Genomic DNA, 22,705 nt, shown 5'->3' with positions numbered 1-22,705 from the left:
AAAAAAAAAATTGGATCAGAGAAAATCAATTTTTAGGAAAATATTTTCCGTCAAAAGAAACGAAACCTTATTGCATACTCTTTTTACCATATTAGCCCTACAACTCCGCAAAAATGACATCTTTTCTTCCTCTTTCTCTTACTTTATTCACCATTTTCTTACACAAATCCAACTTTTCACTTTTCTTTCTTACTTTATCTTAAACTCACTCGCATTAGTTAACAATTTCTTAAATTATGTATCGATAATAAGTTAGTAGAAAATAAATAGTAACTCTTGAGATTATGCATCCTTTTAGCTCAACTGCTCAAATATATACACAATCCAATAAAGAGACAGAAGGAGGATAGCCAAATGCCTTAAATTGATTAATTTACATACAAAATTGGCCCATATCTTTAGGCTTAAAGGTCTTTAGATACATAAGCAGCTTAGTTTTGTAATAACAGTAAAAAATTAGTTAACTGCCTTTTGTCCCTTCCAAAAACTACTACCTACTACAACAATTTATACATTATATTTATTTACTAGTCAAATTTGGGCCTCCTATGGCCTACTTCTCTAAGGCCCAACGGACTTAAGGCCTACTTTCATAATCTACCAATCCCTCCTTCCCTCCTTGTGTCACATTATAAAATTATATAGTATATATACACATGAAGTCATGATTTGTGGCTCGGCTCTTATCTGATGTAACCTTCCTTCTTCAACAACCAAAGTGCACCTTCTGCTGCTTCTTCTGCAGCAGCTTTCTTTTTTGCTTGAGGTTGACCAAAGCACTCCAATATCACATCTTCCGCTTCCTCGATTACCACCATTACCTTGAAAGTGAACCTGTATAATGGCACATTCAGGAAAACAGTAAACTAACCACAAAAACACCTTTCTTTAACTATCTTCACATCATCAGAAATGACAAACAGTTGTTATTTTGAAGGGTTTCTTCTCTAAAAGCAATAATAGGACTTCTCAAACCTCAACTAGATAATGTCATGTAACTGAGTTACACTCTATAGCCAAGCCATGCATGAAAGGTTTCGGGGACAAAATAGCTTAGATACAAATAATTGAGGTAATGACAGAAGTGGTTTTCAGGGACTGCAAAATTTAAGCAATTTTATTTTTGGCAAATAAAATCTAATTATTTAACCAAATAAAGCAACACAAGAAAGTTTCAGGACCCAACTTCAATAACTACAAGAATAGAGCATCAATATCACGCCCTGTCGCCCTTCCCACATAGGAAGGAAAAAAGGGGAGACTGTTCAGATGTAAAACACTTTACTACTAGAGCAAAAGCCGAGATCTCACACCATCTTTACATGTACAGGAAAACAAAGCATGGAGACATCTGACATTTCTTTGGAAAGAGGGAGTGGGGAGCAGATGTGGTAAATACAACTTACAATTTCAAATGGCTTGGTCCTTCCTCTTTACAGCACTCATAAAGAGGGGGTTTCCAGCAGTTTCTAACGCAAATCTCATTCAATCGCGATTTTGCAGTTGCTTTTCCCAGGCTACCTGAAATTTGCACACATCTAAGGTTAAGCTTTTTTCACAGCGCATATAGCAATACTGCAAATTCATTAATGCAGCTTTAACAGTACCATGCACATCTGAGTCAATGTTAAGGTTTTCATCCCCAGTGTGTTGACTATGCTGCTGTCTCTTGTATAAAGAAAGGGGTGCTCTGGTGGAGTTTTTCTGGGAACTAGAGACAATTGTTGGCATTTCGTATACATTGGGCTCTGGACTTGCACGGTCATTGAGAACAGGACAATCATTCGAAGACAAGTTTCTGAAAGTGAGTTCTGGATTCATAAAAGTATGGGAATAATCCTCCAACAAGCACAAATTTCCAACATTGGGCAGATCGCTGGAAGAAACTAGGGACAGCGGCATCTCATCATATCCAACAAGCCTGGGTTCCATTGTGCGCAGCGTTTTTAGGACCTCTTCCAGTGATGTCTTCAGACGATAACCCTGAGCCTGCAGATATGGAAATGTCAGCTTGTTACTCAAAAGTAGACAAAAGCAGAGTAAACACGATTCATTTATACTCAGATAATAACCACTGGAACTTTGACAAGTTCAGACATTTTCAGAAGAATACAAATATCCCTTCAGGAACATAGACAAGCAAAAGAGGAGTTTACAAGAATGGGAGGCCCAAACCATAGATATTTTTTCTAAGCAGTGTCATCATTAGTAAGTACAGAGTAGAATATGCCTTCAATAAGATAATTTTTTATGGCACCAGTAATGAATTCATGATGTTCCAGATTCTAAAGACAGCATAGGAGTTGGTGCTAATATCAGAACGGAATACATCAACTAACAATAATAACAGCCAGTCAAATTATATCTACGCTTTTTTTTTTTTATAAAAGGAATAATGGCCAACAATTCTGCATCATAGAAAAGGTGGAATACCCATATAAGAATTGTCACCTTCAGTTTTTCAATAGCTTTCCGTGCAGCCATTCTCTTAGCTCCTTTAGTATTGCGATACATTGCAGATTCAGCGACGTGAAAACTTTGTCCGTTCACTATTGCCTCAACCATGAAACTTCTATTTCTTTTTGACTTAACATATTCTAAATTCAAGCCATGATACTGGCATAGCTCCTTCAGCTCTCGTGTAGGAATAAAGTGCAGATTAGCATATTTCATGATAGGATTCATAAACGAGTGCATCACCTTCCACACATGACATAAGTCAAATCCTGAGTCAAGAAGAACAGCCCCAAAACAAGACTCAACCAAGTCGCCCAGAGCCTGTAGGATGAAGAAAAGGGCATTCAAGGTAGTAAAGCGTACTTAGAATATTAGACAATGATGTGTAAATTTTTATTAGAAAAATAATGGTAAAAAACTTTGTATTTATAAAGCTTAAGAATCATAATATCTAAGAGGAAAGGGTTTGAGAATTGACCTTTGGGCATGATGGTTCCTCAAGTACACTTCTTTCTGAAGCTGGCTTTCTGATAAAGTCCAAGTATTTATCAATAGCACTACTCAGGTTGCTATTCTCACATAGAATGAATTTGTACAATGCATTAGCTGCTGCTTGGGCAAATGAGTCATTGTTCACAAGAGATGCTCTCAAATCAGTCAACTGGCCAGGTTTTAGGTCAGGGAACACCGAGTACAAATAGGATGTGATCAAATAATCCAACACAGCATCACCAAGAAACTCCAATCTCTGTTAGCCATCAGAAGTAAATACCGGATAAGTCATGCAAACGAAGAATATTCATAAATAAAAATCATATATTCAAAATTTTCGCAGCATATCAGTCCAGTTACCTGGTAACAACCTCCTCCATGCTTATTATATGATGGATGTACAAATGCTTGCAGACCTAAGCCTCTGTGAACAAAATGATGACCCAAAATACCTTCAATTTCAGAAATACTAATACGGTTTGCAAGTGACATAAACCTGGAGCTTGCCGTCCAAGCATGACATACTTGAGAAATTTCAAATTCAATATGTATACCAAACCATCCAAGAAACGCAATTGCCGATTTAAAGCCACTGTCAACTATGTAGGCTCCAATTAGTGCTTCAACTACATCTGCAATTGTTTTCTTGGTTAACCATTGATGATTCTTACTGCATCTAACTTGACGATTATCTACCAAAATTCTATCTTCAGAGACACAGTGAATTGAACTTTCTGTCTGCTTGGTACATATGACAGAGCAAGTCCGACCTAAAGCATAAAACTGGCTAGGATCGAATTCTTGATCACGTATGTATCCCTAAAGTATGGAAGTACTGCAATATAGTTAGATATTCATATTTATGACTGATAAACACATTCAGATATCAATTTTATTTTAATAGCAGACTCAGCAACAAAACAAAGAATTCTTCAAATGGAAAGAATATAAAGAGGATCCATCTATCATCATAAACATCAATTTATGGACTGTTGTCCATCAGATATAACAATGATCTTGCAAGTTAATTAGTAAGGGAGAAATTCTTCCGTGAACATAATTACAAAACAGGACAGAAATTATTTGGGGTGGTTGCAGTAATTGAGCACCATGCATAGCCAAAAACAAATATAAATCCGTTAACTCCACACTGGAAGCTACAAAAAAAAAAAAACAATAAAAAAAAAAATAAAGAAACATTTCGAGGTATGACATGAAATAGGAAAGTGAACATTAGAGCAGAAGCTGGTCATGTACTGATGTATAATAATATCATAAAGATGGTATGCAACTCAATAACAGACGTCAAGGGTCAAATGAATTGGCGGGATTAGCCCTAGAAATGAACAGGAGAAATGACCACCACAAGGGTCATATCAAGGCATTATGCTAAAATAGGTGATTAATTTACATGTTTTAAATGGATTCACACATCAATTTTATCTGGAAAAAATTCCTTGTAGAAATATGAATTTTCAGCAAAAACTTGTTTCTCTTCAAGGAGGAATGGATCAGAAAATTTAAAATTAGCATCTTCTGACTTTTAAGAATCTCTTTTACCTACCCATTCTCTTGGCCTAATTCCTCCCTCCATTCTTAAGTGTATTTTCCTCTCTCCCTCATAAGTCAACTTGACAAGCACAAAATTTGGCATAGAACATTATTTCCCTGAAGCTTAAGCACAACAAGACCAAATTAAATTGTGAATTTCATGAACAGCAGCTAGTAAAGCAGTGTAAGCGTTTCACATGCTAGCTTTGCAATTTTTAAATATCTTTTGAAAAGAGGGATAAAAAGCAATAGCAAGCAGAAGAAAATAAAGGTATTTATAAAACTTTCATAGCTTTTTAATTGTTATAGATAACGAGAATCAAACTGGAAAGAAATGAACATTAGAACTTTATGCAGAAGTGTCAGTGCTTATATACGCAGAACTTAGACAACGATATATGAACATAATAAATTTAGAAAATAGTCACGAAGATAGACACAAGAAATACACATGGTTCAATCAACATGATCTACTCAACGGGTGAGTGATAGAGTGTTACATTATATTTTATGCATGTAATTCAATCAACATCAACTACTCCAAGGCTAAGAAATGGAGTGTTTGATTAGATTTCATAAAGGGCTAAAAGAAAAGTATGGCAATCAAAGAGAGTATACAAGAGAGCTCCCTAAACAAATACATGAAACTCTTTAAATCATAATATTAAAAGAAACCCAAAATTATCAATAATTCAGGAAAACAGAAATCCAAGAATCCAGCTATTAACCTGCAATTTGTTCTTAATAGCCAACTTGCATAAATTTGAATTGTTCACTAAATTTGAACGCCTCCTAGTCAACTGCCCTTCGTCAAAAGCTTCATGCTTAAGAAATAGGTGTCGCCCCACTGCAAACTTGAGAAAAGAATCACCAAGAACTTCAAGCCTCTCAAGAGAAAAGCCCTCATGGCATCTTTCTGTAGTCAATGCTTCAAAAACCTGGAAAGTAAAGCATAATGTCACCATTGTCTAAGTTTATATACCAAAATGCATCTCATCTTCAAGTTGAGAAAAGCAGTCATTTAATTAGACAAAATCATAGAATTGAAACTTAATTATCCATCCATAAGAGTGACCTTACACGTTCAGCAGTAACCACCACTCCCTCGGTAAATGACTTAGACAACATTTCTTTCAATTCAAGTGCTACAAGAAAGCTTTCCAGGCGATGCATGACAGATGGCAACAGAGACAATGAACTCCCAATGTCCTTAGAGAAGCCAATTATCTTTAGTTCACATAGCTCAGGAGGTAATTCGAAGAAGTACTCATCTAGTTCATGTGACTCTGATATTGACCAAGGAAAAGTTAAAATCTCAGTAAGCTATAAATTGAAAGTAAACAGCCCTAATTGAGTGAACTTTGTACCATACTGACAATGAAACATGAAATAACTTGCTGGATTTGAAATTAAACTCCTTCAGTTTGGCCATGGAAAAAGTTTCACAATTTCAATGGGGATTTCAATTACTGCAATCAATAGCCACAAACCCCAAGCAAAGAGTACAAAAGTAAATTTTAACATAAATAAGCTTCATATTACATTTGTCTTTATCTCTATCTAAATTTCTAATGTAGAGAACATAGAAGAGGGAGCTAAATTTGCATTACAATATTTTTAAAATAAATAGATATAATCACAATATTGGGGGGCAACATCTCAAATCTTCATCAAGCGTGTTAATTTTCCTCTCAATAATGTATTTTTATTTAAAAAATACTCCCTCCGTCTCCTTTTGTTCTTGTTTTGACTTTACACGGACTTCAAAACTTAGCTTTGACTATCAATATCTACAAATGTGTATAAACAAAAATTAAAAAAAATGTGATATTATAAAAATGCAAGTTGAGATAAATCTAACAATATCTCACATAACAATGTTTTTTATAAATATTAATGAAAAATTTAAGTTTTAAAAGCTTAACTATGAAAAGTCAAAGCAGAAATAACAAAAACGAGGGCGTACTTTACTGAAAAAAAAAAAAAAAAAAAAAAAGAACCTAGGGTCTTATAGGAAACCCCAAGCAAAGAGTACAAATGAAATTTTAACATTGATGAGCTTTATATAAAATTTGTCTTACACTCTTTCCTGATCTTAAATTTCTAATGGAGAGAACATAGAAGAGGGACCTAAATAAGCATTCAATACAACTTACAGCTACAAGTATTTCAATCTTGGATTGATTAATATACAAAGAAATGGGAAGCCCTGTAGTAAACAGAATTTGATGATAGATTGCTTTGTGGTTGGGACTGCCATCAGCTATCCTACTATCTTAGCAAGGGGTAAAATTCTTCTTGACCATTTTTTTCCCACTAAATTTGCATCCCATATTTTTTAGAATAATAATAATATATAGATATAATCACAATTATATATATATATATATATATATATATATATATATATATATATATATATATATATATATATATATATATATATATATATATATATTTTTTTTGGGGGGGGGGGGGGTAATATCTTAAATCTTCATCAAGCGCATTAGTTTTCTCTCAATAATGCATTTTTATTTAAAACTACCTTTTGCAAATATAAAAACTAAAAAAATTTAGAATCTTATATAGGAACCCCCTTAAGGGGGCGTTTGGTTCGCAGAGTGGTATGGGTTTGGAATCAAGAATGGGGTTAAGGTGGCATCGGATTGGAACTTGATACTTAATACCATGTGTTTGGCTCAATTCTAGAATGGAATCTCTCACTATTCCCTCCTTTTATTTGATACCTAAGGGAATGGAATGGGCCAAACCCACCTCTCCCCCCTTCCCCCCCCCCCGCAAGGTTTCTAAGCCCCATACCTCATGGGTTTGAGGTATGGGTTTAAAATTCAACTTTTGACAACCAAACATATGGTATGGGTTTTAATCATTCTAAACCCATACCTCATACCTATATTCTGCGAACCAAACGCCCCCTAATAATGTTGGGAAAGGGGTAGAGGGTTTTGAGAATCATGATTGGATTTTTACAAGATACATTATATAGTCTAAACTATTGCTTCTAATATATTGTTGAGCATATTGTGATGCAACTAAGGTCCATGAGAAAATTATTGCTAAGCAATTTTTGTGCTTTAGCATGAATAAGAACAATTTGGAATCTTTTCATCTCATTATAGATAATGATATGCTACTTCTTCCATGACAATTACCTATTAGCAGTCAAACAAAAATGCACATTTTCAATAAGATAACTGCAAAAAATTAAGGTGAATCCCCTTCCCATGCCGACAAATGTTAGAAAGCAAAGGAAGGGCAAAGAGGTAATTGATGTAGAAAGTTGATCACAAGGGTATCTAGGGCCTTGAATAGTCATTTTGTTAGAGTAGAAGGATAGAGGAAGAGTATAAAAAGGAAAGTCGTACAAGGGGGTATACAGAAATTAAGTGAGAGAAAAACTAAAAGGAGAGCATCCCTCCTAGAATGTAGAAGCGATTGTCATTAAATTGCTGTGATCAATCCTATCATCTATAAATTCTGCCCTCAATCAATCAATTAAAGCTTTAATCACATGAGTGAAGTCGGCTACATGAACCAAAAGTGATTAACACAGTCATCCACAAAAATCTTCTTCCTCCATCCTTTACGATCAAAAACATCATCCTCGTGCAAATCCATTTGCTTCGTATCCTTCCTAACTCCTTCCAACCAAGTCATATTTGGTCTCCCACTACCTCATTTTAGCTCTTCATGATCCCACTCTTCCAGTCTTTGTATCGGTTCAACTTGGGGGCTCCATCTTACATGCCCACATGCTCGAACCAACGCAGGAGAATTTCCCTTAGTTTGTCTGCAATGCCTGCAACACCCACTTTCTTGCGAATAACATCATTTTTTTATTCTATCTCTTAGAGTGTTCCCGCACATCCATCTTCACAAGCGCATTTCCATAACCTCCATCTTTTTAATGTGCTCCTTCTTAGAAGCCAAACGTTCTATACCATAAAGACACCGGTCTTATAACAGTCCTATAGAATTTCCCCTTCAACTGTAAAGGAATGCTTTAGTCACATAACACTCCCGTGGCCGCTCTCCATTTCAGCCACCCCGACTTAATCCTGTGGGCCAAGATATTTAAAACACTCACTCATGGTCAAATCCTTTCCGTCCAAACTCACTACATCATCACTTGTCCCCCTCTGTGTGCTAAAGCGGCATACCAAATATTCAGTCTTACTCTGACTTAGCCTAAACCCTAGATTCCAATCTATAAATTCTGCCCTAATTTTCTATAGTTTATTCTTATAATCTTTCTTATTTCTAATATTTAAGAGAATTCATAGCAATAATATTTTCCAACAAAAAAAAAAATAAAAAAAATAAAAAAATCCATGTGAAATCTGTGTAAGCAAAAGAGCCAGTACCTGATTTCCCTGTCGCACAGTCATGCAACAAATTGTGTAGGCAAAAAAGCTGTTTAACTTGTAGTAGAGGTTGTCCAGGGTGAATTAGATTGATTTTAAACCTGTTTCAGAAAATGCATGAATTAATACTAAGACAAAGGCCTTACAAAACTTGAGATCCAGAAACAAATCCATTACACAACATTGCCAAAGTCCATACAAAAGGAAAGAAGTTCCAAAGGAAATTATTAAAAAAAAAGGAATTTATTCTTAAGATTGAGTGAGAAACTGCTCATTTTCCTTAAGCTGGCCCATTGGTTATAAGTCCATTAGCACTTTCCGCACGGTTCCATTTACCTAACTTTTCCAACACAATTTTATCTATCACTCAACACCAATGTGCTATTACTGATCATTAAAGTATCTCAAAACAAAAATTATATTATTATGTGACAGTTTTGATACCAACATGATAACTGTCCGTGTGCATAGCCTTAAAGACACTTGCTAAGCAATGGAAGGAGTATATCTAGTACCTCTTAATCTCTAATATTTCACGATTCCAATTCATTCATAAGTTCTTCACTATTTTCTTCCCATAGCAAATAATGTAATTTCCTTCCTACTAGAAAATTTGGAAGGTGGAAAAAAGATGAAAACACATTTGACCAAACATCACAAGGTGGAGAACAAAAAAATGTGTTGCTTCATATGACTTAAAACAGTAAGGACTATAGTTGCTTAAAAGCATTGTTATAGCGAAAGAGTTTCTCCCATCTACATAACTCATATTGTTTCATCCATCAAGAAACAGCTAGATAGCTAATGGGAAAACCAAGAAGAAATAGTAATTTTTTCAGAAACAACATAAAACTTAATGGTGAATTATATCAAATGAGACAAAGAACTTTAATACATACTTTTCACTCAGGTGATCTATATGGCTTGTAGAACTGTTGACAAGACTGTAGCCATTCTTGTCAGGAAGAATTTTAGAAACAAAGAAGAATGACTTTCTGTGGTCAACATATATTAAGCTATTTAGGATGTCATTCACACTGGCAGGTCCATCAGCAAGCTGCAAATGACTATCCAGAGAAATACAGGTATCCGCTAAATGATCGGGAGGCGCGAATATTGGCGATGACAAACACCTCCTAATGGTCATCCAATCAACAGATATTGAGCTGTCATATTGTCGTGAAATGACAGGGAGCAACAGATAGAAGACGGATGAACTTGATTCATTAGCTTTATTTTTCTCGAGGGGAACATGACCACACATGAATTCAGACCGATCAAGGATGATCTTCAGGCACATTTCCTGAAAATTCAGAGCCTGCAGCATCTGGGTACAATAAAAAAATAAATTAAGAAAAAATAAAAGGAAGAGGAAGTATTTCAGCACTTCACCAGAACACATTCAAATCTCTATTTTTCCACCAATATAACAAAAGAAACAAAAACTGATAAAAATAACTCCCATGAAATGTGATGATGATATAAGTACCTCTTCTTTGCTAAATTCAGCAACTCCAGAGGGAACCAGATCAGTCAACACAGATCTACCATGGGCAAGATGAAGATCAATCTTCATTTGCTCAGCCTCATAAGGCAGAGGTGATTTTATAAAAAGTCCGAAGTCTTTATACTTTCTATCGTGTGGTTTAGGTTTAAACCTTATAAAGTAGGAGTTCAGACAAACAAGGTTGTCCACATCAGACAAAGGTTCCTTCAATGCAGCAGGAATTACCATCTCCTGTAGCTCATAAGGTGAATCCTCATCTGCAAATAATCAATCAGACACTACCAAATTCATATTCAATAGGCATGGAAGCAATCACAGTTGATAAATGACAATATTATACCTTCAGTGCTCTCAGAATCAGAAACATCATGGCTTTCCCTCACATCATCTTGTTCTGGCAACAGATACTCAGTTAAGGCACCAACTTGATGCAATTCTTCACATGCCCTTAGACAAGCATCTTTCTTAGCTGCTTCTTTTGAAGATTGAGGTGCACTCACTATGTGATTAATAGGAGCATTAGAAGGAAGAATAATGTGGCATATGATTCCTTCCGTATCATCAACATTATAGAAATCTGGCATAGGGGCAAAGTACCTGCGCAGAGTTAAAACATGCAATAAATCAGTTACTTCAATGACTAAAACTGGAAAACTCATTGGAAACATAGGAAGCACATACTCATCATGTGGCAATTTAGAGCAATAATGGTAGAGCAATGAAACGCCAGTTTGAGTACTAATGGTAGCACCAGTTGAACCCACTGAATATATTTCTTCTTTGTTATTGGCAATAACTCCATTGGGTTTTCTGTCTCTAATATTCATGTTCATGAGATTCTCATCTTTCCTGAAACTGTCCATCAGATTCATTTCTCTCTCGCTTTCACTGCAATGATATAAAATTGTATTCCATATTACATAAGAGCACACAAAATCAAACTATATCATAGCACTCGTAAGCTCAGGAAACAACCTGTCAACCAAAAAAACATATTCCGATTGAGGCATTCGTGCACGACCTCTAGATTGTATAAAGCTTGCCAGAGTTTCAGGAAGATCAAACCGTATTACAAGACAGCATGTCTGTATATCAAGTCCTTCTTCACCAACTTTAGTAGCAACCAACAGATTCAGCTGCCAAATCACATTTTAACAGAGTTTGGACATCACCAATAAAGCAAGGAGTAAATTTCATTTCTTCTTTAAAAATAAAGGATAGGGATACAACTATTAGTTATAAGTGTCCAAAAGGAAGGAGCTGGGTTCTGCAACAACAGGTTTTGAAAAAATATTCAAACAGCACACCTACATTTCACAACGACAAACTGTTGGTAATGCCAGTGCAATTCCATTCATTCTAAACATAATGTTCAAGTCATCCAAAAGTGATACAATAGCAATGTGCTACTTGCTTACAAAACAATATCTTGATCCCCTACCATGCATAATCTACACAACGTTGCAAGCATGCAATTCTGACTAACACACGTACACACACACACACACGCATGCGCACACACATGCACGCACGCACAAGCACAAAGATAAAAGGCAGACAAGAGAGGGAAATTATTCAAGTCAACATCAAAAACTTGCTTAGATTCTCCCAAGAAACATAAATGCTCTCCAACACAAAAGAGCTATATTCAAGTTTATCTTGGGAAACAGATGAATACAAAGTATCACAGCAAGAAATGTTACCTTTCCAGACCGAAATTCTTCTAAAATATTATACATGGTTTTTCTGGACATACGCTTTGAGTGGACTCCCACCAAGTAATCGCACTTCCAAGCAGATAAGATATTAATTTGTCCAAGGATATATGCCAAAGATCTGGCAATGATAATCCTATTCACAAATATTATACATTTCATATCAGGCCTTGACCTGAAAAGGAAAGCAAACCAGCTTAGCTTTGAGCAACACAAGAAAACATGAAAACAACAGTCATGAAATGTGGACTCTAACATACAAAGGGGATTGGAAGGTGTAGATGTACACTAATGAATCTAAACTAATAGAGAGACCAGCTAACTGGAAGCATACAACTGATGAATCTCCACATAGTCACCAACGAAATAAATTACAACAAACCTAGACAACTTTGATTTTAATATTTCCCACTCATAATAGGTATTACTAAATCCGTAAGCTATGACAAGGATAACAACAATCAAAGCTTTCTATATTAGCTATGATCCAAGCAATTTAATGAGATAGTTTTCTCTTTCCAAAAGCTCTAAGAATATGGAACAAACTCCAAATCCAAAAACCAAGAATAGGCAACATAAAATGTCATTTTCACTGAACTTATCCAGGCCACTTATTTCAGTGAGTCTCATAAACAAATAACCTGTCAGCAGATCTAACAATTACGACAAATTACAATGGCTTATCAGAACTGTATAATTTAGCAAGGTATATTAGGCAATTGTGGGTTTGAGGACGGGAAAAGTGAGGGGTGATTTTATAGTTGGTGTTGGAAATTTTGAAATGACAGAAAAGAAAATAACAATGACAATAATAGCCTAGGCCAGCAGGCCCAACACAACATATGTGTTCATCAACTCTTTCTTGTTGTAATTGGTGGACATCGTATTTGGAAGACTTTGGATGTGTATGGGTAATAAGGAAGTCTTGAGTTTTTTTTTTTTTTTTTTTTTTTTTTTTTGAGAGCTGTAGAGGATTTCAATTAGTCGGCTTTGAAAGGGCGAAGGAGAAGAAAAAACAATGCCAAAATGCTCTCATCGCGATCCAGTGGTGTCTGTGGCTAGAACAAATGAACAATATCCACACATTTTCTTAGGAATTGTTTTAAGTGATTTGTTATGGGATATAGTCCGCTATTTATCCCTTAATTGAAAGATCTCTTGAAAGATTCTAGAGCATGAAAAAAAAAAGAAGGAAAATAAAACTCAATTTCAAACAACCACTACTTAGCATCAATGTCCAGCATGATCCCAAGCCTAAGTGCTCAAATACGAACCTGAAATTTGACAAGATTCCAACAAGACGCAAAACCTTTTGCGAGAAAAATGGCTCCCGAAGCTTTTTACAAACCATATCAGCCGTTCCTTCAGTGACTTCTGCTAAATTAAGATATTTAAGTATAAAATGTTTGCCAATTACATTACTGAACATGTAAGAAATGGTAGCACAAACAGAAATTTTCCAGTAAGAGATATTAAGCCTTAAACAAGACATTAAATTAGTAAGTTTAATATGCTGCACAATGCTTCATACCTCCCATACATTCTGCGTCTAGAAGAGATGCAGTCTGAGCAAGATACTCATTTTGTAACAAGTCATCACTGGAGTTTCCTTTTGCATCTATCAGCTCATCTCTCTCCCAGACACCACCATTCAGAAGGATGTGACATGCCTGAAGAAACAACCAGAAATATTCATATATGAAGAATATCACATCTGAAATAAAATCTCTATTTTTTTTCCAAAGTACACAAAAAACAAGTGTGATTTCTTATGATTTTAATGACATTGACATAAATAGTACATGAAGGTCACGAGTTCACCTCATTAAGGCAACCATCTTGTGTGTGCGTGTGTATGTGTGCGTGTGTGTGTATGTGTGTATTCAATAGGTGATACTGATTTATATTAACAAGCAACCAACGGAATATTACCCATGTCCAAGAAGAGGGCTGCAGAAAGCATCATGCCTTCATGGTACCACAAATTGCATAGCAAAACATCTATTACTTATTTAAAAGAACCTGGATTTCCATTGTAATGCTTTACCGCATGAAATATGAGACTTACTTGCAATGCTCCCCAAAGGCCGAGGCTGGTTAATGAAAACACCATGTTGTTATGTAGTTTTTGCAGAAGTTTCTTGGTGTTCTGTACTCTAGCAAGATCATCTCCAGTCCTGGAAAGCATAGATGTACACTACTTGCAAGCCATAAGGCCCATAACAACTAACATTTTAATACTAAAAGCTAAAACAAAAACCAGTATAAAGATGGTGTGCAATATAATGATACCTGACGTTTAACCTCCTCCAGTTTATCCAAACACCTCTTTTGAGAGCTCGACATTATTTCGCTTGAGCTATAGTGATACACTTCAACCACAGGAGATACAACAACTGTTTCCAGTTCTCTCTTGTCATTAACAGTATAAACCTGAGACAAGGAAGAAATGATGTTTATGGAGCCCAATGAAAGGTGCATACTAACACACAAAACACATTACACAAATTGATACATGCATGCACACACATAGATAAGTACATCCTTGCATGTGAGGTATATGTACACATGCATGTAATATAGTGTGCTTGAATGCACACAAAACAAGCATGGGTGTGTATCTACCATGTGAAACACGTGTTGTACATCAACACTGCTGAAGAGTCAAATCGATGTGTTGTGGTTAGTTTATTTATAAGATAATAGATTCTATAATTGTTGCATGATGCATTATAAATGCATATGTTTGCAAGTTCTGAACAGTCTAACACCCCACCTTAGCATGAAGTAAAGCTTGAAGACTATTGATAGAGGCACCTGAAATGGAAAATCAAAAGGTTTGATTAAAATGGCCAAAAATAAATGACAACTGGCAAGCATTAACTTTCATATAACTCCAAACTTTTACAACGGACAAAATATCATGATAATATCATATCCTGAAAGTAAGCACATTAACTTATTTAGCTCCTAATGTAGAATATCTGGTCAGATGGAAGTACAGTCTAATAGTAAGAGTCCAGCATGGAGAACAAGAGAAGACTCTGTCACTAACACCACCTTGTCTGAAGACAGTGTGTACAAGCAGAGTCATTGTTGATGTCAATCATAATTAGCAGCGTTATTGCAATTACAAAAATATACTTAAAATTCTAAGCAAATAGCGCATTCAGATGACCTAACTTAATCTTTAAATCCTGCAAAGTCGCAAAAATCCAGCAAGCATAGACCATTTTTTGGTAAATCTTAAAGATACTAACTTGTTAAAAATAAATATTAAATGAAGGAAAATTAGAAGTTATATTCCACAAAAATGGAGGAGGGTAGAAGAGAGAAGAAAGAACATATACATGAAACTCAATTACCTTTCCCACATATAGGAGATGCAGTCATGCCAAAAATGCGAGGAACTTTATTAACCTTCACATCGTAAAAGACCTGCAATTTGTGTATGCAAATATGTCAAAATCTCTATACCTTCAACAATGGCATAAAATAAACATATACTAGACCTTTACCTTCATAATCTCTGCGTAGGGATGATTACTCTCAAGTTGCGCATAATGACACTCATCAAATATTAAGAGAGCAACTGTCTCCATCCTGATGAAGCAATGGCATAGATTACGTAGCAAAACTTGTGGAGTCATAACAAGAACCTGCACCCAATAAGAGATAGATAACTTTTATAGTAGTCTTTATGGAGTCAATACATTTAATGCAGTAGAAGTGCAAGGAATTTATCAGACAGTTAACAGAAATTCTTCATTGACAAAGGTAAATGTTAGGGTCAACACCTTAGCCAAGCTGATTCCAGGGTGTCCTGTCTAATGGCTTAGCTAAACATGAATAATCTTTTATTAGAAGGTTTGCTGATATCAGACCAAACCACGCCCTTTATGATTTCTCAAACCATTTTAAACTCTATATGTTAAATAAAATTCAGTGACTACATCCTCAATTTCGATCATCATTGTAAAATTTGTAACTGTATAGTAATTTAACATATTTAAAGGCCACATAGTATCAAAAAGTTAACCCAACAAACAAACACTACAGACCTAATATAGGAAAACGTATGTAAATAGACTTAAATGATAAAGTGAAACCTCATATTGGTCGAGCTCTCTTTCCCAGCCGATATGAGTCTTCAAATGTTTGGCATCATCACCACAGTAGGTTCCAACCTTGAAATCAGTGAAGTGTTCAATAACCCTAGCTTGCTGCAAGAACAGACACATGGCACGTAACCGCAAAACAATACATTTAAAAAAAAATCTTAGAATCCAAGTGGACAGGAACAGACAGAGAATGGACAAACCTGATGAACTAATACGACAGTAGGAGCCAAGAAAATACAGACATTGTTGTGATGCTTTCTTATAAGGTGAGCCATATCACACATTAAGAGTATAGCAATAAGGGTCTTCCCACAACCAGTCTCTAAAACCACAATCACATTTTCATCCAAAGCTTTTCTTGCCAATTCTAACTGATACCTGCACAAATTGTACGATGACATCACTTTTAACAATTTGACAGCATCATACCCAGAAATGCAATAAACTGAAACAATTATAATTGAAAATGACAGATATCCACAATAATCCTACACACTAAGCAAACCCTTTACCACAATCCAACGTTAACAAGCATAATAAATAAATAAATATATAAATGCTATGACAATGACGATCATAATAAAAATAGAACACTGAAATGAAGTCATCATCAAAATTCAAAAGCAAGAAGAATTAAAGAGAAGAAGAATACTTTCTAGCTATAATCCGGGGATCTTCCTTCGGAATAGGGGGGGTTAAAGTTATCCCCGACTCAATTTCTGCGGAAAAATCATTAACAGTTGGAAAATAATCGCCCATGACTATACAATTCAATAGTTTCTGTGAAATGTGCTCAACTGGAATCCAATTTCTGGGGAAAAATCATCAAAAGTTGGAAAATTGAGGTTGAGGTGAGAATAAAGTGTAGAGAGAGAAAGTGATGTATTCGAAATCAAAGTAAGAAATCAATGGGTTTCGTTTCGTCATGTTTAGGACGACGAGACTATATGCTGAACCCAACACCCAAGGGTGGCCCCTACTTTTCACCACTAGTCAATCTCAAGTCTTTCTTTTCTTTTTCAGGCTTCACAATTACTTCACACTAGTACGTTACTTAGTCAAAATCGTCGTTTTTTTTAGATTCTGACCCGTTAGGGCTCTTTTCCTTACCAATCAAAAATGATGATATGAAACAATTATCTCTACTTTTACCAAGTATTACATAACGTTTCTTTTAAAAAAATTTGTTACATAATGTAAATCAAAACCTCAACATTAACATGCACGTATAACAAGCGAAATTTTGATAAATTTGTACTTCGTATGTCTAAGATTAAATAGTTATTTTGGAGTTTTATTTTCCATAAATTTACATAGTTTTATCGGCATAGAATACAACTTTTATAGACTTGTAATTTTTAGGTCCTAAAATTCGCTTTACAAAGTAATTTAGAACTAGATTCATTTTCATTTATGTTACATTGTAATTGATTAAATGTAATAAATCCTTTTTCAATTAACTAATTATAGTACAAAATAAAATCTTAAATAATAATATTCGAAGTATCTAAAATTTTAAAGATTATTAATTATCTTCCACAAATTTTGAAATTTTGTTGGCTACATCATATGACTATCCAACATATAAAAATTGCATACATCTTTGTATTTTATTAGAAATTACACATTAAAATACAATCAAACTTATAAAAATTAAAAGTTACCCTTAACGAGATTAAAGTTATGTTAAAGTTACCCTTAAATTAAACGTCTTACAATAGTTAACGTAAGTCCGCCTTACACAAGACTTATTAGAAATTCTTACAAATTCATATGCTAATAGAGTAGCCCATGTGCTAATGTAATACAAAGCCACCTAAAGGTGTTTATTATACCTTAAAAGTAATATTGTTTGATCCACTACTTCGATTACTAGATAGAAAAAGAGTGATGGAAGTGATTAATTTGAATTAGAAATTTAGGCCTGCAACGGCTGCAAGTATTCATGAGACCATAGCATCCAAACCCAATACCAAGGCCATTTCACATGGAGAAGTGGTAGTATCTTGCTTTGTATTGCAAGACAATTAACAAAATTAGCAATTAAAAAGCATTATGATCACAACCTTGAATAGGATTTGGAAACGAAGAAATGAAAACAAAGATGTTAACTGTCATCAAAAGAACTGCAAATAAAAATGCTTGGTCATTACATCTGTTACATCTCATTGAGAGAACTTTAAGTAAAATAATATGCTTGTTTATTATCTCATATTCTCATTGAAAGAACTGTAAATTCATATGGTTGGTCAGCTGAAGAACTCAAATGCGAGCAGGGTCTTGAATAAATCAGCATTAATGCACTATCAAGATTATTAGGCACATCAAAGAGATTGTACCTCACAATTTAATTTTCGTCGTTCATAAGGATCATCTATCCCAGTGAAATCAGAATGTTGTGTGCATGAATTCGAAATACAATTCCATTAAATAATAATATCATTATGAAACAACGTTTCATGCCGTCCAGACTTGCCAAAAGAACTTGACAAGGTGAGTTCTAGACTTTGAATACAACTTCAAGAAGGCAACAGAAGATCAGAAACTGTAGTATCAATTATTAAGGAATCACGAGCTAGATTTAACATGTCTGTTAGCTTACATCACAACAAAAATAATTCACTTCTTAAATATCTTTTTGCCATAAGTTTTCTAACGGGCAGCAATCTTACATGACAACAAAAATCAGAAAAGGAAATACAAAAACACAGCAGAAGGAAAGAAAGCTTAGAACTATAGCCATCAAATGCATCAGCAATCTTAGCTGCATATGATTGGTTGCAAAGTCACTGCAGCTGTTGCCTGTGTATATTAGTATGTACTTTAATTTCTATAATCTAAAGTATGCTCTTTTGATTTTTACATTCAACTTTTCACCCAGATAAAAGATTCACGACATCCTTCATCGATGGTTGGTCAGATGACCTGCTTCTGGTGCAGAGTAAAGCAACTTCAAGCATCAAACTTAATTCCTTCCTCAAAGTATCTTGACGACTCACTCCATTTTCCCTGCATATCTCCTCTAAAAGATCTTCAGTTGGCTTGTTTAGTATACTTTTACTCACATTTTGTGTCCTTCCATTAGTCAAGATTTCTAGGATGATGTTTCCAAAGTTAAATATGTCCATGTACAGCTCCTCATTAACTGATGTGTATTGACCTGGAAAAATAATTCAAATGAGCTTTATGTTTGCTTAAGCTAAGATTGTCAATTGTCTGTGTACCGAAAGAAAGGTTAACGAGATTTATGATCACCAGATGACTAACTGATATATGATTGAAAAAGCTAAGAAAAAGTACAAGCATACCTGGTTGCATTTTGGATACTGTGACTGGGAACGAACCTTTGTTAAGCTGCATCAAAATCCGGAAACCAAAATCAGTCAACTGGGGTTCCATACTTTCAGCAAACACTATGTTGCTCGGCCTAAGGTCGCCATGAGGAATGGCTGGATAACAGTCGTGATGAAGATAGCATAGGCCCTTTGCGATGCCCAGCACTATCTTATACTTGGAAGTCCAGTCCTGCCTTGCCAATATCTTCTCAGCTACATTTCCATTCGGCAAGTAATCATATAGAAGGTACACAAGATCCTTGTTGTAGCAATAACCAAGCAACCTAGTCAAGTTTTTATGCCTTGCATTGCCCATTTGGATGATGAACTCTTTCATCACTTCCATTCTCTGTGGATCCCACTCAATCTTCTTCACTGAAACTGTTATGTCTGTTGGCAAGGTGACTTTGCAAATCGGAGAAGATACTAACGGATACTGTAACGTGTCCATAAACTCTGGAGAGCTAAAGCTCTTCAAGACATCATATGCAGTGAAGTCAGGAAATCCAGTGAAAGATATCATTTTCCATTGGCCTTTTTTTCTCTCTTTCTGGATATAGTATACCCCAGAGACAGCAAGGGCTATGAAAACAACAACAGCTGCACAAAGTACCAGTACCCACAATAACTCAGTTTGGATTTCCTTAGAATTCCGGCATGCCTGCAAGGGTACTCCACATAACTTTGGGTTGCCCTGAAAAGCACTGCTATCCATCAATCTAAAATGGTTGTTCTCTGGAATCGAGCCAGATATATCATTGAATGACACATTTAGTAGCAGCAAGCTTGTGGAATGACCTAGTCTTTCAGGGATTTCACCACTGATGTTATTATGAGATAGGTCTATGATACTAAGGCCATGGCAATCTGAAATAGTTTCTGGCATATTCCCTAACAGATAGTTTGCACTAAGTTCCACAACAGTAAGGGATTTGCAAGATTGGAAAGGGGGAATATTGCCTGATATGTTGCAAGAGGAGGCTGAGAAGTTGCTAAGAAGTGGCAAGGACCATAGTTTTGGTGGGAGTTTACCTCCAAGCTCCGGGTTGTTGGAGACATTGAAGTACTCAAGCTTAGAAGCTTGAGTAATATCCTCAGGCACACCACCTGTTAACTTATTACTTGACAAATCAACATATGAAATATCAGATAGACTGGCAAAGCTCAATGAGATGGGACCTGATAGTGAATTATGTTCGAAGCGAATTCGCACGAGAGAAGAACAATTGGAGAGAAAAGGAGGAAGCTCACCAGTTAAATAATTAGAGAATAAAATAAGTTTGGAGAGCATGCCATTAGCACAAAGATTAGGGGGTATGTTTCCACTGAAATTGTTTGTTGAAACATCCACCAATTTCAGGTTTGAGTTAATCCCCAAGCTATTAGGAAGCAACCCAGAGAAATAATTGTTCCAAAGTAGAAGAGTATCCAACATAGGAAGATCTGCTATGGCTTGGGGAATAGTGCCACTCAATTCATTTTGAAAAAGGCTGAGCAAAGAGAGATTATTTAGCTCCGAGAAACTCTCTGGGATTCTCCCAGAAAGCTGATTGTCAGAAAGATCCAAGCTTTGCAGAGAAACCAACTTGCTGAACTGTGAAGGAATTAAGCCATTAAGCTGGTTTCTGAAGAGGAAAAGGGATTGAAGGTTAGCCAAATTGCTAATCTCTTTTGGGATTGGACCTGAGAGATTAGCACCAGCAATATCAAGGTACTGAAGTTGAGTCATATTACCTAATTCCCAAGGGATGCCTCCCTGGTAGGAGTTATAGCCAATTTCCATGTGTGTCAGAGTTTGAAGCTTGCCTAGTTCAGGAGGAATTTCACCACCAAGGAGATTCCCAGCTAAGTGGATCAACTCTAGACTCTTAAAATTCCCATATTCTGAAGGAATTGGGCCACTGAAGTAACTTCCAGCAAAGTTGACAACTTTGAGTGACTCAACCTGTGAAACCTCAGCTGGCAAAGGCCCTGAGAAGCCATTGCTAAAGGCATCAAGCACCACAAGCTTCTTTAACCCTGAAACACCACCTGGAAATTTGCCAGAAAAATTGTTCCTACTAATGTCTAAATTCTTTAAGTTTGTGAGGTTAAAGATTGAAAGAGGAAGCTTCCCAGAAAACAGATTATGGCTGAAATTGAGGCTAACAAGATCAACAAAGACAGCAAACTGTTTACCAGAAAGTTCGGCGGCGAGACCTCTGGCTGAGAGGTCCAACCCAATAACCATGGTCGAGTTGCTGTTGCAAGAAACTCCGGACCAAGAACAAGCAGTAATTTCATCAGATGGGTTTTTGTTGGAAGGCATAAACCAATCGCCCAAGGCATTGTAATTATCTGAAAACTCAGATTTTAAGCTCAGCAATGCATCAGAGAAGACATCAGCAGAAGCTACCGCAGCAATGGAAGCAACTAGAAGAAACAGCAAGGTAAAGGTTGCTGAAATATCCATTGGGACTTGGAGTATCAGTATTCAGTAGCAGCAGCAAAGGGAAATTAAAGAGAGAGAGAGAAGAGTGTTGGTAACTTAGTTTTTGGTGGGGAGTGAAGTGGAGTGGTGTAGCTATTTTCAATTAGTTTAAAGTAACCAAAAATGGGGAATAGTGTTGGTGACTTTGTGTGGGGTGAATGAGGAGGAAAGAATCATCGATCATAAATTCATAATTCATATTCATATTGCATGGGAAACAGAGATTAGTAGTATTACTCATGAGTCATGGTAAACTGCACTACTCAACATCAGTAACAAATAAAGGAGGGAACAGATGGGGACCATTCTTGCTTTTATTTATTCTTGACTTATTGGGTGATTTAGTATAAAGTTGCTTCATGATTAACATCTTTATCTTCCTTTTTCATTTTTTTAATTACTGTGAGAATCCAATACTAATACTAATTGCATTGCAACAGTACAGTGCTTTGGAGTTTTAAAAGAAGGCCCATCATATATTATGAATTTATAAGATGTGTTTTCCATCCCATCATCAAAATCAATGATTAAACATAGAGTATATAGTCATATGGCAGAAGCTTGCCGGAGAAGGTGCTAATTCATTTAAATAATAGTGCCATGATTTCATCAAAATGTTTAATACTTTAATAGCTTAATAAGCACTCCGTATCATAATCTAATGTAAGAGGT

At 35.6% G+C, this 22,705-nt stretch overlaps 2 protein-coding genes across 4 annotated transcripts; both read right to left on the bottom strand.

The window, feature by feature from the left end:
- Window positions 1–328: 328 nt before the first annotated feature.
- Window positions 329–17,333, bottom strand: LOC110708090 (dicer-like protein 4). Of its 3 annotated transcripts, none has more exons than XM_021886196.1 (25): window positions 16,881–17,333; window positions 16,429–16,606; window positions 16,217–16,330; window positions 15,626–15,766; window positions 15,473–15,545; window positions 14,884–14,924; window positions 14,400–14,540; window positions 14,176–14,304; window positions 13,639–13,777; window positions 13,382–13,484; window positions 12,096–12,282; window positions 11,368–11,528; window positions 11,074–11,280; window positions 10,733–10,989; window positions 10,375–10,649; window positions 9,785–10,212; window positions 8,886–8,986; window positions 5,581–5,786; window positions 5,229–5,438; window positions 3,310–3,768; window positions 2,936–3,205; window positions 2,452–2,778; window positions 1,608–1,989; window positions 1,407–1,521; window positions 329–834 (listed from the first exon to the last, which is right to left on the bottom strand). In XM_021886196.1, the coding sequence occupies exons 1-25, from the start codon at window positions 16,985–16,987 to the stop codon at window positions 684–686; spliced, it is 4,902 nt and encodes a 1,633-aa protein (XP_021741888.1). In that variant the 5' UTR covers window positions 16,988–17,333; the 3' UTR covers window positions 329–683. The 3 variants fall into 3 exon arrangements, with proteins under 3 accessions (XP_021741888.1, XP_021741889.1, XP_021741890.1); XM_021886197.1 differs by having other exon boundaries at window positions 13,382–13,481; XM_021886198.1 differs by lacking the exons at window positions 14,884–14,924; window positions 15,473–15,545; window positions 15,626–15,766; ... (1 more) ...; window positions 16,429–16,606; window positions 16,881–17,333 and having other exon boundaries at window positions 14,176–14,284; window positions 14,400–14,492.
- A 1,431-nt stretch (window positions 17,334–18,764) lies between these two features.
- Window positions 18,765–22,462, bottom strand: LOC110708088 (leucine-rich repeat receptor-like protein kinase TDR). Its single transcript, XM_021886195.1, has 2 exons — window positions 19,537–22,462; window positions 18,765–19,388 (listed from the first exon to the last, which is right to left on the bottom strand). Exons 1-2 carry the CDS (start codon window positions 22,013–22,015, stop codon window positions 19,102–19,104), a joined length of 2,766 nt encoding a protein of 921 aa, XP_021741887.1. The 5' UTR covers window positions 22,016–22,462; the 3' UTR covers window positions 18,765–19,101.
- Window positions 22,463–22,705: the final 243 nt, after the last annotated feature.

Source organism: Chenopodium quinoa, unplaced genomic scaffold (assembly GCF_001683475.1).
Source record: "Chenopodium quinoa cultivar QQ74 unplaced genomic scaffold, ASM168347v1, whole genome shotgun sequence".
Taxonomy (NCBI): domain Eukaryota; kingdom Viridiplantae; phylum Streptophyta; class Magnoliopsida; order Caryophyllales; family Amaranthaceae; genus Chenopodium; species Chenopodium quinoa.
This window is presented reverse-complemented; position numbering and strand designations above follow the sequence as displayed.